Source organism: Sebastes fasciatus, chromosome 18 (assembly GCF_043250625.1).
Source record: "Sebastes fasciatus isolate fSebFas1 chromosome 18, fSebFas1.pri, whole genome shotgun sequence".
Classification (NCBI taxonomy): Eukaryota; Metazoa; Chordata; class Actinopteri; order Perciformes; family Sebastidae; genus Sebastes; species Sebastes fasciatus.
This window is the reverse complement of record NC_133812.1, coordinates 7,986,541-8,002,444: the sequence shown is the minus strand read 5'-3', so window position 1 is coordinate 8,002,444 and position 15,904 is coordinate 7,986,541. Positions and strand designations below refer to the sequence as shown.

At 41.5% G+C, this 15,904-nt stretch overlaps 1 protein-coding gene across 2 annotated transcripts; it reads right to left on the bottom strand.

Annotated features, from left to right (window-relative positions):
* Positions 1-1,934: 1,934 nt before the first annotated feature.
* On the bottom strand, positions 1,935-9,653 carry LOC141756137 (protein FAM177A1-like). Of its 2 annotated transcripts, none has more exons than XM_074615659.1 (5): positions 9,490-9,653; positions 9,018-9,248; positions 8,430-8,496; positions 5,687-5,784; positions 1,935-5,389 (listed from the first exon to the last, which is right to left on the bottom strand). In XM_074615659.1, the coding sequence occupies exons 1-5, from the start codon at positions 9,556-9,558 to the stop codon at positions 5,171-5,173; spliced, it is 684 nt and encodes a 227-aa protein (XP_074471760.1). In that variant the 5' UTR covers positions 9,559-9,653; the 3' UTR covers positions 1,935-5,170. The 2 variants fall into 2 exon arrangements, with proteins under 2 accessions (XP_074471760.1, XP_074471761.1); XM_074615660.1 differs by having other exon boundaries at positions 9,024-9,248.
* Between the last annotated feature and the right edge of the window lie 6,251 nt (positions 9,654-15,904).

Sequence of the window (15,904 nt, the reverse complement as noted above, 5' to 3'; positions counted from 1 at the left end):
TACAAAATATGCTCAAATCATAACATGGTAAACTTAAGCCCAACAGGCAACAACAGCTGTCAGTGTGTCAGTGTGCTGACTTGACTATGACTTGCCCCAAATTGCATGTGATTATCATAAAGTGGGCATGTCTGTAAAGGGGAGACTCGTGGGTACCCATAGAACCCATTTTCATTCACATATCTTGAGGTCAGAGGTCAAGGGACCCCTTTGAAAATGGCCATGCCGGTTTTTCCTCACCAAAATTTAGCATAAGTTTGGAGCGTTATTAATCCTCCTTTGCGACAAGCTAGTATGACATGGTTGATACCAATGGAGTCCTTAAGTTTTCTAGTTTCATATGATCAGAGTATTTTCACTCTAGCTTTAAAACTGAGCCTGCTACAGCCTAAAAAATCCCAAGTTGCGTTCATGTGTTAAAGAAATTATTGGCAAATTTGCATTAATGCATTATTATCGCCTTAACTTTGACAACCCTAGTCCAACTACATAGTATGTCAAATGCAGTATGCAAAAAAAAAATACCTATTCTGACCCGCAATCCTCTGCGCAGCGGATATATGAGGTCAAAGTTCAAGGTACAATGTTATGATGAAGTAGTATGTCCCAATTGTATGCAAACTGCATGCAACACGTACCTTTTAGGACAGCTGCAGTAGTAGGCTACTAAAAGTAAAAAGAAAAAGTGTGCAGTCTGGAACGTAGCCCTTTTCTCGACTAAGCTGCAGTGTATCTTTATGTGGAAAACAAATGCGTAGGAACTATATTGGTATAGATTTGGGGCACTAGCAGAGCTTCCACTTTCCTACACCTGCTAATTATGAAGTTAATAATGCTTCCAGCCCTTTTCCTGTCCTAAATGATTAATCCTACGTATTTTACCGTCTATTGAATGTGGACGCAGCCAGTTATTTTTGGGCTGACACAGCTGAAATCAACATGAAACAGCTGCTAAGATTTAGTTTGTGATTTGGTTTGGATTTGGTTCATGATTCAGAGCAGGTTGCTGGCAGGCGACGGAGGCAAATGCTCGGGGCGTTAAGTTTACTTTGGGGGCACAGGACAGCCTAGAGAGAGAAAGAGAGACGGAGAGACTGAGAGAGAAAACACCCTATATTTTTTATTTCGTAGACAGATGAATGTCGTGGGGAACATATAAATCCACCAAATTGTAAAATTGCTGATGAAAATGTTATTAAAACGTACCTATTCAAGCCAGACATTTGATTAAGACTTATTATTTTTACTATTTTATTCTTATTTTATTCACCTATTCTATTGTATTTCATTTGTATACTTTTATTCTATTATATTGTTATTTTATTAATCACCTATTTTTTTCTCTCCAAATATTAGTCTATATAGTATAAGTCAACAGTCATTTTTCTTTTACGAAACCTAAGATGTGATAACTGAAGTCACAATAGTAAAAAGTGATGTTGTACTATGAAAAACATATTCATTGTTAAATGCTGTAACAGTAGTTTATGACTATACCAATGTCTTAGTGATTCTAATGTGAATTCCACTGTCAAACCTACCAGCTAAATACTGCTACGTTGTCCAGATTGTGAGTGTAGCAGTGTTTAACTGCTGTGTATCAGTAGCTGCGAGGGCCGTGACTACTGTGGAGTTCGTCCTGGACCACAGAAACCCTCTCTGACCTGAGAATGGACACATTGTGTAGCAAGTGGACGGGGTCTCTGACCTCAGAGCAGTCTGAACACACAGGCTCTTTGTTACCAGTGACCACGAAAATCACTCACATCACTCACACTGTAGAAAACCACTACGAGTCTCCCAACGAGCACACAAAGACAGCACAACCGCCAACACTGACTTAGAAAAATAATAAAGATTTCCCATTTGGACCTGTCCAACTTATTGATTTGGAAATGTTGGAAATTTGTTTTACAAACAGACAAAGAGTATAAAGTAAGACAATAACTATGATTTTTATTAACAGTTCATTACAGTGTTACAGTACTAAATCAATAGAAAATATGCTTAAATTAAGTGCTCCGTCAGTTCAGTAAAATAAATACATAAATATCAAAAATCGTACTAAAAAACAGTTAAAAAGGTAAGTTTGTCTTTATACAGACTTAGTGTAACAATGCTCCCTGCCATTATCGAAGGCTTACACGCCACATCCACTATGCTTATATCCATAGTAGATAAGGCAGATAATAAGAGCAACATAGAACACCTAAACCCGTTTTCATTGTTTAACAAAAGGTCAATCGGTCTCCACAGATGATTCGCTAACCAAGGCTAAATCTGCTCCGTGTTTCCACGCAGACAGCGAGTGCAATACAAGCATTAATACAAAAAAGACACAGAGAGCAAATTAACATGCGAGGGAGTGTTAAAATGGCCAGCTCTTTGGTGCAGCCAGGTGTATCATGAATGCACCAGTTTGACCAGATCTGGACAAAACAGCTCGTTGTACATGCATCAGATATTTGAATGAGTGTGTACTCACTGAATCAAAGGCTATAGTTTACGTCTTGAAATCATTTTCAAATATTATGCTTTTGTCCAGATCTGTCACTGACTTGGCTGTATTGGTGATTTAGGCACAGTGTCCGGTCGATTCCGAGGCACAGGGGAGCAACATGTAACCTTCACTCCAAAGCAGACGTTCAAATTCTGTAGCAACTGATAATGCAATAGCTGCTGGATAATGTAACAACTGACCAAAATGGAAATGCTGTCGTTCTAAACGAGCTAACGATATGAACAAAACTACGCATCGGCAGATAAATTGGCACATTATATATAACATTTTCAGACTCATATTGCATGTTTTTTTCACAACACACACAGAACTCAATGTATCCAAAGAAGTCAGCAGGCCACAGGGCCTTTTCTTATCGAGCCCCCTTCTTCTGGAATAACCTCCCTATGGACATCAGACAGTCTGATTCTGTGCAGCCCTTTAAAACCAAACTGAAAACCCAAATGCTGGCGGGTCGGTCTCAGTCTCAATGTATAATTTAAGCCTAGTAGTCCTGCCGACGACAATAATATTAAGCCGTTCTGGGAACTCTCTCTGCCTCTCTTGGCGCCTCATTCCACATGACGGACCCTGGACCTCCGTCCTCCAGGAGATTTAGCCCCTCTATCAATTTACTTCAGCTACGGCGGCTGTGGCTCAGAGGGTAGAGCAGGTCGTCCACCAATCGGAACGTCGGTGGTTCGATCCCCGGCTGCTCCGGGTCACATTAGGTCGATTAACCCCAAATTGCTCCCAAAGGCTGAGCCATCGGTGTGTAAATGAGTATTTAGATTACATCCTGATGGGCAAAAGTTGGCACCTTGCACGGCAGCCTCTGCCATCAGTGTATGAATGTGTGTGTGAATGCTGACATGTAGTGTAAGGCGCTTTGAGTGGTTGGAAGACTAGAAAAGCATTATATAAATGCAAGTCCATTTACCATTCAGTATTAAGGGGCTTATTGTCATGGGAAACATACGTTTACATTACCAAAGCAACTGTGAAATAAAAACCTTCCATGGTGAAGAGGCGCTCGTGTTGCTCAGGGTCTATCTGTCTAGCTGCTTGACATCCTCCTGGATCCATCTCTTTATATATGTTTCACATGATATGCATCATTTTTATTGTCTATGTTGTATTTTCATTACGTTGTTACTCTGTACACAAGACTATATCTATGATCTATTACACATCTGTCTGCCCTGGAAGAGGGATCCCTCCTCTGTTGCTCTTCCTGAGGTTTCTTCCATTTTTTTTCCCCGTTAAAAGGGTTTTTTGGGTAATGTTTTTCCTCATCTGATGAGAGGGTCGTACTGTAAAGGACAGAGGGTATCGTATCCTGTACAGTTTAAAAAGCCCCGAGGCAAATTTTTTACTTGAAAAAGATCCAAATATGTTGTTCCATTACTTTAACCCCGACCCACCAGATGGTTTGTTGTTACACAGAACAGAAGCCGTCATAGAGACAGAGCACAATTAAGTCCAGCCCACACTGGAGAGGAAAAACTATTCATCGCTCTCCATTGACTTTGTATTGCATGAAGGGGGCCTCCTTGTCACTTTTGTCTGCTAGCAAACAACAGAAAAATGCCTAAAAGCTGCTGTGTGCTGGGATGGACTACCAACAGGGTAAAGATCCCAGAACTAAGTTTTTATAAGCTGCCGAACCAAAAAACTGATGGATACAGGCAATAAGATGTGAGGCATCAGCAAGAAGAATGGGACAACTGTGGGATCCAAGTGCCTTAGTTAACTACAGTAGCTTGCTAACACAGCTAATATTAGCTCGCTAACAGTTGACTTATTCCATCCCATCATTTTAGTCATCAACTGCACCCTTGGTAAACATGTGGTGCAAAAATAATCTTTTGACATGCTGAACGTTTTAAGCTAGCTACAGGCATTTTGTTAATGTTTCAGCCCCTGGTTGCATATTGTGGCACCGATTGTTTCCCCTCCGGTGGGGCGTGGTTTTCAGAGTATGACGCGTTGCGCTCTGCCTCTATTGGAAACTGTTTGGAAAAGGGCAGACACTTTCGGAAAAATGTTTAGCAGGTGATTGGATGAACCAGCTGTCAATCAAACTATTGCCGAAGCCAGTTGGGGGAAGAGCGAAAACATCTTTTTCATCAAGAAAAGCTTTCAGTGTCGTTCTTTGTTCTTCATTCAATGAAGAAATACTCTCCGGTTCTGATATAACTGATGCTATTGCAAGCATAGACGCTAAACTCTTAAGGAGCTGCCATTGTTGTTTAGAACTAACAGTCGCCGCTCCGTAGCTGCCAGTAGCTCCTCACAGGACGCTGATTGGTCCGTTGGCCCTGGCTTGCTGGACACAAATGCATTACTTGAAGCCTGAAAAGATGGATTTTCGTTTGATATGCAATTCTCACGTGATCTTGTGACACCGTGAGAATCCAGCTGCCGTGCAAAGATAATCATCATCCAGCAGTTACTTTATCAATTGCTACACTGTTGCATAGGGACACCTAGTAGTCAGCGGAGTAACTCCACCACCACTGTCCTCGCCAAACAACCACAATACAGCAGCACTGCCCATCTAAAGCCGTGTCGTACACAAACCAAACGGTGCTTGGTGAAACAAGACAGTGTTCCTTCTTGAACAAACAGACAGACATTAAAGCGCAAACGTCCATTTCTAGGTGATGGTTAGGTCGCCGTGACGATAGCGGGGACTCTGATGGTGTTCGAAGACGCCCGGTTTTCATCCTCGATCTGATAGGTCACGTCGGGCTGAGCCACGGCGGCCACATCCGGCTGGTCTGCAATTGTGATTGGCTCGTCTTCTTCGTCTTCCGGAGACGGCAGCTGGTCAAACGATCGTTCCGCTTCTTCTGACAGGCGGGTTTCCTCTTTCTCTTCCTCCCTCTGACACGCAAGACACCAGAAGGAATTACATCAAATCAAATCAAATCAAATCAAATCAATTTATTTTTGTATAGCGTCAAATCACAACAGAAGTTATCTCAAGACGCTTTATATGTAGAGCAGGTCTATGACTGTACGCCATAGTTTTGAGACCCAACAGGATCCACCAAGCGCACTGTGGCCAGGAAAAACTCCCCGATTACTGGGAAGAAACCTGGAGCAGAACCGGGCGCAGGGCGGGCATCAGCTGCTAAACAAAACCATAATTCATAACTGCAGAACCTCAGTGCAACATACCTCTTTCTTCATCCTGTAGTATTCATCGATGGCGTACTGATATTTGGCTGATGTTATCCCAAAGAGGGAGGCCATCCTCTCCCCCAGGTAGTCACATGCTGGAAAATAATAAAATAAAAAGGAGAAATTTAATCTCTTTAAAGGGACTATTTGTAACTTTCAGAATTGCTTGTTAACAGCGACACCTGTGGCCTTGAAATCAACGAAAGTCAGCGTCGAGCTCGCGCTTGCTCGCTCTACATAGACATGAACGAGCATCGCTCAAAACAGTGAGGCGACACACGTCAGCTAAAACCACAATATCACTCTATATTTCAGCTGTTTGGCAGTAATGTTAGCTGACCAGACGAAGGTCTCTCCATGAATCACTGCTGATCCTAGTGTTGGCTTTTCCTGCCTCAGCGCAGGCTCAGGCAGCGGGGCTCCTCAACGAGTTACGTTATCGCCTCCCGACCGCAGCCGGCAGCCGCAGGGAGACACCGGCACCCGGTCAGTAACGAGACGATAACGTAACACGTGGAGGAGCCCCGTCACTTCACAAGACACGGGAAACCTCTGTTGGTCTGGAGGAGCTGCAGCATTTATTTCTGCACAAACGTCCCCTGTGCATTCACTAGATATTCTCAGAGCTAAACTAACTCTTCTGCAGTGTGGAGTGAGCGCGCGTTCACGTCTAGTAGAGGTGGAGCGAGTACGCGAGAACGCGCGCTCTGTCTGAGTGAAGGTAAGCAGGCAGCGGAGACGAGGCCCCGGCCACACGCGAGCGCGCATATGCTAACGCGCATGTGTGGCGACCCGCTACATTTATACGCTTAAAAAGTTACAAACAGTCCCTTTAAAGTCTACATCGAATATCCTCAACTAATGATGCAGCACCCTTTTTGGATAATTCTTTCCATTTTGAATTAAGCAATATTTCTGTGGAATTAAAAAGAAAAAAACAACTAAGTACCATCTTTGTAAGACATTACATATTCTTATTTCAATCCTCTGCTAACTTCACAGATGCTGGGTTCAGTGTGAGCAGCGTCAATTATTCAGATTTATCTAAATTTAGACAGTTTTCCAAAATATAGACAGGTCTGCAGCTTCAGTAACTCAATATATAATTTTAAAACACTGGTAAAAATTATTATAAGGGCTGTCAATCGGTTAAAATATTTAATCGTAATTATTTGCATTATTGTCCATAGTTAATCGCAATTAATTTCAAATTATTCGCGCATTTTTTTATCTGTTCAAAATGTACTTTAAAGGAAGATAGATTTGTCAAGTGTTCATTACTCTTATCAACATAGGAGTGTGCAAATATGCTTGCTTTATGCAAATGTGTGTATATATATTTATTGGAAATCAATTAATAACACAAAACAATGACATATTGTCCAGAATTTATTTGATGTAAATTAAGGCTCTTTCTGCTGCAAAAGTAAGAGAGTAAAAAGTACTGAGGTAAATAAATGAATGCCTGATAAGGTCTATCTGCATTTATAATACACTGAGCTAATTAGCAGTGTGCGCAGCAGTGTGTGCAATTAACACGCAGCTTTAATCACCATTCATTTGACTGTTAGTGTGGTAAACTACGATTTCTCTGTTTGTTAGATGCCCTGCTTTAAAACCAGGAGACATGGTAAGACATGGTAAAAATGTTTTCTTCTATTTGTAATATAATTATCATGCTGGACAAATTTTCAATTGGACATATCTGCAATATTATATTGACTTTTGGTGTTACGTTTCCGACTGAGGGATAACCGCTACCGTTAGCATGCTGCTGTTTGCTAGGCAGCTATTCTCAATACCACCCCCTACTGTATCCCTCTCCCTCCCTCTGATACCTGATTGTTTGCACTCCTGGAATATTTGCACTATCTGTTTTTATCATGTTTATTTTTGTTTATAACTTATGTTGTATATTGTATATTAGTAGAATTTCAATTTTTTATTATTATTTTATTCTAGCGTTTATATATTCTTCTGTTATTATACTGTTTTGACTTGCACCAACATAACCAAAGCAAATTCCTAGTGTATACCTCTTACACCTGGCAATAAATACGATTCTGATTCTGATTCAACGGAGAACCGTCATGGGTCTAATGTACCAAACGAACGTTAGTCTTTGCGAGGAAGAGGAGACGTCGTGATTAGCATTAAATTATTTAAACTACTAATCAAAAGACCAAAAATCCAAGTCCGCAATTTTATCTAATGCCAGTTGAGGAATCGCAAAGGAAAAAGTGGCCGGCGGCGGCCATCAAGAGGGATCACGTAACTTAAACTCCGATGGGAGTGTGAACCAAAACAGACCCTGGTCCCCAAAGTCAAAGTCACTTATATCTGATCGACCCATTTCATAACAAGTGATTATAATAAACACATATCATATTAATAAGGATATCTGCTGGTCTACAGGAGGTCTTGTATGGGGATTCAAGGCCAATCAGTGCGAGTTTTCAATTAGTATCGTCGTTGGCGCTGCCTGAGTTTTGCCCACCACCATGTGTCGTCACTCTATTGTAACCTCGGTGATTTTGTCCATGTTGTGACCCTGTAGAAATGATGACTCAATGTTACAGTGAGCTGATACTGTAGGTCAGTACAAGTTTTGATCAGATCCTCTGAAGTTAACCTGCTTTGGTGCATACCAGGACAACTTGAGTTAGATAATTAAAGATAGACAATCATGCTAGATGGCCATAGAGGTCCATCAGGTTGTAAAATAATGCTGTTGACAAACCAGAGATGGTGGACGTGGCAGCTTTCCACATGTGAAACCAGAAGTATGGACCCCAGGTCAACTTGGACTGCAACACAAAAAAAAAAATATGTGCGTTAAGAGGACACTGTTACATTTGTACTAGATTTATTATGTCTCTCCTTGCTTCTTCTTCTTTAAAGAGGACCTATGTATGCTTATTGTTAGGTGCATACTTGTATTTTGGGGTTTCTACTAACTAGAACGTGTTTACAGGCTTTAATGCTTCAAAAAAACAAAAACGCTTTACTTTGCTGATGCAGCACCTCTTTTCACCCTCTTGTCTGACACGCTCTGTTTGAGCTCCTCCTTGAAGCAAGGTAGGTCAGGAGCAGTGTTTCTGTGGGGGAGAGTAACTCCCTTTGGGCGCCGTCTCTGTAACTTTGCAGACATTTTACATGCACAAAAAACAATATAACCCACTAAAGGAAAGGGAAAAAAAGCATAATAGGTCCTCTTTCATTTACAGTAAACACAGATTCCTTATCGCTCCCATCACCCTCCCTCCATCATGTCCCTTGTCCTCATTTAGCTCCTTGTGCTCCATGTACCCCCCCCATGAATCCTCACCCTCACCGCATCGCCCGGGGAGGACAGCAGGTCCTTCCTCTCCGGCTCCTTGTCCTCTCCCTCCTCCTCGTCGGTGCTGTACTCCTCCATGGTCTCCCCGCTGGAGAAATGGATGATCCTGCGGGGGACCTTCTCCCTCTGCTGCTCCTCTTCCTCCTCTCTCTTGTCCAGCTCCCCCAGCTCCACACTCTCAAAGCCTCTAGCAGGGTTATTATTAGGGTTCCTCTGAGTCTGACAACAAGACATCACAAGCAGACAGAAAGACACAGTGTGTGTTATGATGGGACTGTTTCATGAAGGGGTCAGTTTGTCAAAGACCCATCTCTCTAGTGTCATATATATGTCATGACCAGCCAGAACCGACATGACACAGCTGACAAAGTGACAACAAGCTGCAGGCGCATCATTCAGTCACATTACAGTAAACAACACGAGCAGCGAGACAATGTGGTGACTAGAGCTGTTTACCGACCTGCTCCACCTCCATGCTCTGTCCTATCGACACGTTGACGTTAGTGAGATACAGTGATATCTCGGCCATTGTCGCCGTCTTCTTTGTATCTCTCTGGATGCTGATGATCCGCCGCAGCAACGCCTCTCCTCTCTCCTCCGCACGGACACACCCGGAAGTGCCAAGCATTCCCCCCCGGACGTGACGTCACGAGGTCCATAGATTTCATGTTAGCTTAAATATTAGATGCTGATAATTTAGTATGTTCATGTTATCTCATCCTTTCCTGTCTTTCTTAAAAAAAAATAAAAATAAATAAGATAAATAAAATGAATAAAAGTATTAACTTAGTAGGAATATTTCACACTGTTTTTAAAGGTGTTATTGATAACATCTTTATGTAAACGAATATTACAAAAAAATAATACATCCACGGAGCTTTTAGAAAGGTGCCAAATAAAAGTATTACTTTTCCTGAAAAAAAAAAAAAAAATAGCAGTGTTAAAGGGACTATTTGTAAGATTCAGAAATGCTGCTTAACAGCGACACATGTGGCCTTGAAATCAACGAAAGTCAGCGTCGAGCTCGCACTTGCTCGCTCTACATAGACATGAACGAGCATCGCTCAAAACAGTGAGGCGACACACGTCAGCTAAAACCACAAGCTCACTCTATATTTCAGATGCTTGGCAGTAATGTTAGCAGACCAGACGAAGGTCTCTCCATGAATCAATGCTGATCCTAGTGTTGGCTTTTCCTGCTCAGCGCAGGCTTCAGCAGCGGGGCTCCTCAACGAGTTACGTCATCGCCTCCCGACCGCAGCTGACAGCCGAAGACACCGGCACCCGGTCGGTAACGAGACGATAACGTAACTCGTTGAGGAGCCCCGTCACTTCACAAGACACGGAAAACCTCTGTTGGTCTGGAGGAGCTGCAGCATTAATTTCTGCACTAACGTCCACTCTACATTCACTAGATATTCTCAGAGCTAAACTAACTCTTCTGCAGTGTGTAGTGAGCGCGCGTTCACGTCTAGAGGTGGAGCGAGACAGCGAGGACGCGAGCGCTGTCTGAGTGAAGGTGAGCAGGCAGCGGAGACGAGGCTCCGGCCACACGCGAGCGCGCATATGCGAACGCGCTTGTGTGCCGACCCGCTACATTTATATGCTTAAAAAGTTACAAACAGTCCCTTTAATCATATATTTCGAGGATGTTGACGGGTCCAAAATGAATGTTTTGTTTATCTCTGTGGAAGATATCTGACGTTTGGTTCCCACTTCTAACAAGGCTTGTGAGCCAATAGTGAAACGGCGTTGGTATCACGTGGTATCTCTGTGCCGTCAGTTTGGGGAAAAAAACGGATAAATACCGATTAAAGGGCCGCACCACACACACCCCTAATGTAAGCATATATAGCTACATGGTGCAAAATGACTTCATTACTCAACCATAAAACATGCAGGTTATACAATGAAGTGGCAACCACTTGTTGTGAATTGAATGCAGTGGAACAGGGACACCTTTAACACGAATAAACTTGTTTCAAGAATTTTCTAAAATCTACTTTTATATACTGGTAATTCTACAATATTTTATAAACAAGTTGATGTAAAATATAGTTACTGCAAGCATATTTTTTTAGGACTCAATTATTTACAGAAATGCCTTTATAAAACAGACATCTTTACAGACTAAACTGCCAACCACTTTTATTAAAAAGTAGTTTAAATCACCTCCACCTTGACCAAATACAACAAAAATTCTGCTCACACATTAACCTCTTCCACTCCGTGAGGGCGTCGGTGCCCTCATCAGACTTTACTACTTATTTCGTAGGCTGTAACAGGTTCGGTTTTAGAGCTAGTGAAGGTATCATATGAAACTAGAAAAACCTAAAAACTCCATTGGTACCAACCATGTCATACTAGAAGAACACTAAAAAATGCTACAAAGTAAGTCCAAATTTTGGTGTGGAAAAACTAGAATGGCAATTTTCAAAGGGGTCCCTTGACCTCTGACCTCAAGATATGTGAATGAAAATGGGTTCTATGGGTACCCACCAGACTCCCCTTTACAGACATGCCCACTTTATGATAATCACATGCAGTTTTTTTTTAATGTAGTACAAATGTGTTATTTTCGTGTATTCTAAAATGGTGTGTTTGAATATTTCTGCATACTGGGGCCCCTAAACAGTCTTGGAATTACATAAATTTGGTATCACTGTAAAGCTGAGACTCTTGTGGATCCAATGAGCCCAAATGTATTCATGTGTGATGATGTTATTCCCCATAGTAGCCATTTCATTGTAGTGAGAACATTTTTTGAAACTTGACCTCACTGTATAAAATGACCTGTGGGACCTCTAAGATAATCACAGCCTCATGACACTTTACAGCCACAAACTAGAGACCTAGAGCATTCAGAGGATGGATGGCTTTCCTATGTATATTGACAATAAGGGGGTTTCTGAGCAGTTTCCAGAACAGAAGTCCTCGCCATCCAATCGACAAATCACAGCATGGCTTTTATATGGTGTTCCTCAAGGTCTTGGTGTCTTAATGTGGTATTTTGGAGGGATTATTGATCTTTTTTGATCAATTCTCAAGTGGTAACATTTTTTTAAATTTAGTACCAAATCTGTGTAACAAATGGCATCAACCCAAAAAATGCTGCAACAACTTCTGAGACATAATAGAGCATGGGAATGATCATCATATACTTCTATCATAATGTTCTAAGCCCTTACATACTTTCACAATTTATTGTACCTGTATGGGGGCCCGATTGATATAATAAGTGCCTTTAATTTGTTACTTTAAGTGCTTTTGCTGATTATTCTTCTGTACTTTTACTTTAGTAAGATTCTGATTGCAGAAGAAATTGAGATATGCGATTACTAGCTACTTTAGAGAAGTACAGAATCTTAATATGTCCTCCACCCCTGCAGCATTATTTTTGAGCCGAAGCAGAACGTTTTTGAACCATCCTAAACTTTAATTTACTTTTCAACCCCACTAGATGTCAGTAGAGATCCATCTCACGGTAGAGATGAGCTCCTCATGCAGGCAGCTGTGTGTCTGAGTGGGCAGTGAATGATTTGGGTCTGAACCCTGAGCTATATACAAATCACCAGCAGAAACATTCTATAATCAATTATCCCTCTTTAGTTACGCGCCCGCGCCCTGGAGAGCTGCAAAGTAACTCCAACAGGAGGAATTTACCGGAGGGAGGCCACTCTCTCAGACCTATATGATGTCATCAGATGTTAAAGCTGGAGTCTCACCATAAATAAAATGCCTGTCAGCCTCATTTGGGGCTTCACACAAATGTTTGCCTGAGGAGGTGGGAAGAAAATCAGCTTCAGTTTTATTAGTTACCAACCATAATATTTTTCCTCCTCTACTCAGACGTTGGTTCCCTTAGCAGAATTTCTCCATTTCTGTGGATATTTATATTTATATATATTTGATTTACAGTGCCACCTCTTGTTTGTTTCGATTGGTCCAAAATCAGAAGTTGTATTGCAGCTTCTCATTGGCTCTGTCTTCTTTCCCATTAACAACTGACAGCGGCATTTAAGCAGGCTATTTGTAATCAGTCACACGATTGCTCGGGTCAGCTGTTTATTGGACAAAACATTATTAATCTTGAGCTGTCAAAAATTATGGATTTCTCAAAAGGGTAAAATCACAAACACTGGGATGCATCTGTTGCGTCTTAGGAAAAGGTTACTGCTATCGTATGATGTAGCGACTCACTGAACTTTGAGAAGCTGCGGGTCCCAAAAATCTGTTATTGTGTTAATAATAAATGGATTTTGTGTATTACACACCAGTTGCAGCCACTAAAAACAAAGCTTTTTTCCCCCCACAAAGTACTATAAATAAAATCAAGGACATACACTATAGGTTATATTTGGCAGTTATTTTTTAATTTCACTGTGAAGTGATGGTCTGGGAGGCATTTGGACAGGTGTAGGAAAATTACAGCAGCCAAAAAGAATCAGTAAATCAACTTTATTATGGGTTTTGTAAGTGAGCACTTTTTTGATTGGATCCTCACCTTAAATTGCCCTCCCCGGGATTCACTTGAAAATGGCGTGAAATCACCTGTGTCGGGCCGACCGGGGAGCTGTTGTTTCATGCAGATCTGATTTTGATTGGAGCATTTTCCACTCCCGACGAGAGCCAAAAACTGAGCGGGTAAACAGTCCAGGATTTGATTCAGTTGCACCAAATAAGGCGTAAAAAAAGCACAAGCCTAAGTGGTAACGGGTTGGTGGATGTGTTCACCTTCTCTGGCTTTGGGAGTCGTTTGTGTTTTGATAAAGGCCTGCTGATTTGACTGCTCAGACAAGGATAAGAGCACATTTATGAAATCTGTTCAAATATAATAGCTTTCAAATGACGGAGGTATGAATGCAGATATTAAGACTGCACAGAACTATTATTCCTAAACCTTGAGCAAAGTTTATTCAGGTGTCTGTGCAAACTTTGCGTGCTCTACATGTCTGTGGTGTGTAGTTTTGTCCAATATGTGTGTTGTGTGTGTCTCTGCTTCATGCTAAGCAGAGCACTCTCCCAGCTTTTAATGATGGCATATACATATTATGGAACGCTCCCTTCCAGCATTGTGAGTGATATGAGCTCTGCTGCCGACGTGAATCATCCCTCTAAATGGCCCATTGCTTCCAGATAGTTATAGGCCTATATGGCCTCGCACAACACAGTCTCACGGCAGTTTGTGAAATAGTCACAAAATTGAATCCATTTGATTCGTGTATATCGACACAAATTTCCCTTTCTTTTCGTGACGCTCGGCACGACTTTCAGTATGTTTTCCCTCGAATGTCCAGCAACACGTAACACACGTCAATTTCCGCTCCAGTCTTTTCAAAATAAAACTCACTTAGGTATAGGAATAGATCGACCTGGTTAGGCTTAGGCAACAAACTACTTAATTAGGTTTAGAAAAAGATCAATTTGGTTAGGCTTAGGCAACAAAACCACTTAGTTAGGCTTAGGAAAAGATCAATTTGGTTAGGCTTAGGCAACAAAACTACTTAGTTAGGCTTAGGAAAAGATCAATTTGGTTAGGCTTAGGCAACAAAACTACTTAGATAGGTTTAGGCAAAAATTGTGGTTTGAGTTTAAATCATCCCGGAATTGGCGTAACTTAAGTATAGAAGTTACTTGACAAAAACTACTTAGTTAGCTTTAGGAAAAGATCTCGGTTTGTGTTAAAATAACTCCTGAAATGCCGTAACTTAAGTACGGAAGTTACGTGACAAATCAATGTACCGGTCAACACCGGTCTCCTGGGCAAAAGTCCTGTGTTTTTTAACCCACCCATCCAAATCGATGTTCTCCCTACGCAACGTTCAACGCTCTCTATATTCCCCGGTTCACAATTACGTGAATTACATACGAATTGATTTCAAAATGTGAAATTCGTGTCTATGTACACGAATCGCTGCATTCAATTTCGTGACTATTTCACAAAATGCTGTGCGACTTCAGGCTTATTATTCCTAAACCTTGAGCAAAGTTTATTCAGGCGTCACAAAATTGTGCGTGCACAATACTCTACATGTCTGCATTGTGTAGATTTGTCCAATATGTGTTGTGTGTGTCTGATACTAAGCAGAACACTACCCCAGCTTTTAATGATGGCATACATATTATGGTACATTCCCTTCCAGCGTTGTCCCTTTTACTCCCCGAGTGATGTGAGCTCTGCTGTTGATGTGAATCATCCCTCTCGCTGGCCCATTGCTTCCAGATAGTTATGGGCCTATATGGCTTCGCAACATGCTTTTCACCAAGATCAGAGGAGAACAGACATGGGAGGGCTTTGAGAGGCAGCGGATCAACAAAAAGAGCTGATGTAAAATGTACATTTCCCATGGTTACATCCAAGTAATAAATAGACCCTTCTTGGGGAAAGAACATTTTCATACTTTAGTTCCTGCTGCTTTGAACCCCCATTCCCTTCACTAATGAAACATTAGTCAGACTGGATGAATCATTGACCGATCAACTTGCCTCACACACACACATGTCTCAGCACTGACATACCCTGCAGTTATTGTGCTCGCTGTGCTTTAGCTCAAGGTTAGTCGCACTGAATGGCCGGATTAGTGAATGATGATGTTACCTTTCATACAGTTGAACTCTTCTTGCCCACTGGATATAATACTAATAAAACACAAGAGTTATATTTGAGCAATTACTCTGCCTTATTTTTGAAAAGGCATTAAAAGAAGGACTCAAAAACTTCTGTAGCCATATTGGCAAGAAGATCCAGACAATCCAACTCGTAAATGCGAAAGGCTTAACTCGGCAGGAGCGCAATGCAGTGCCCATTTATAGATTTAAGATTACTGTTGCAAGGCATATCAAGCTCTCCATTGTCACGTGGCACATATTGCAGA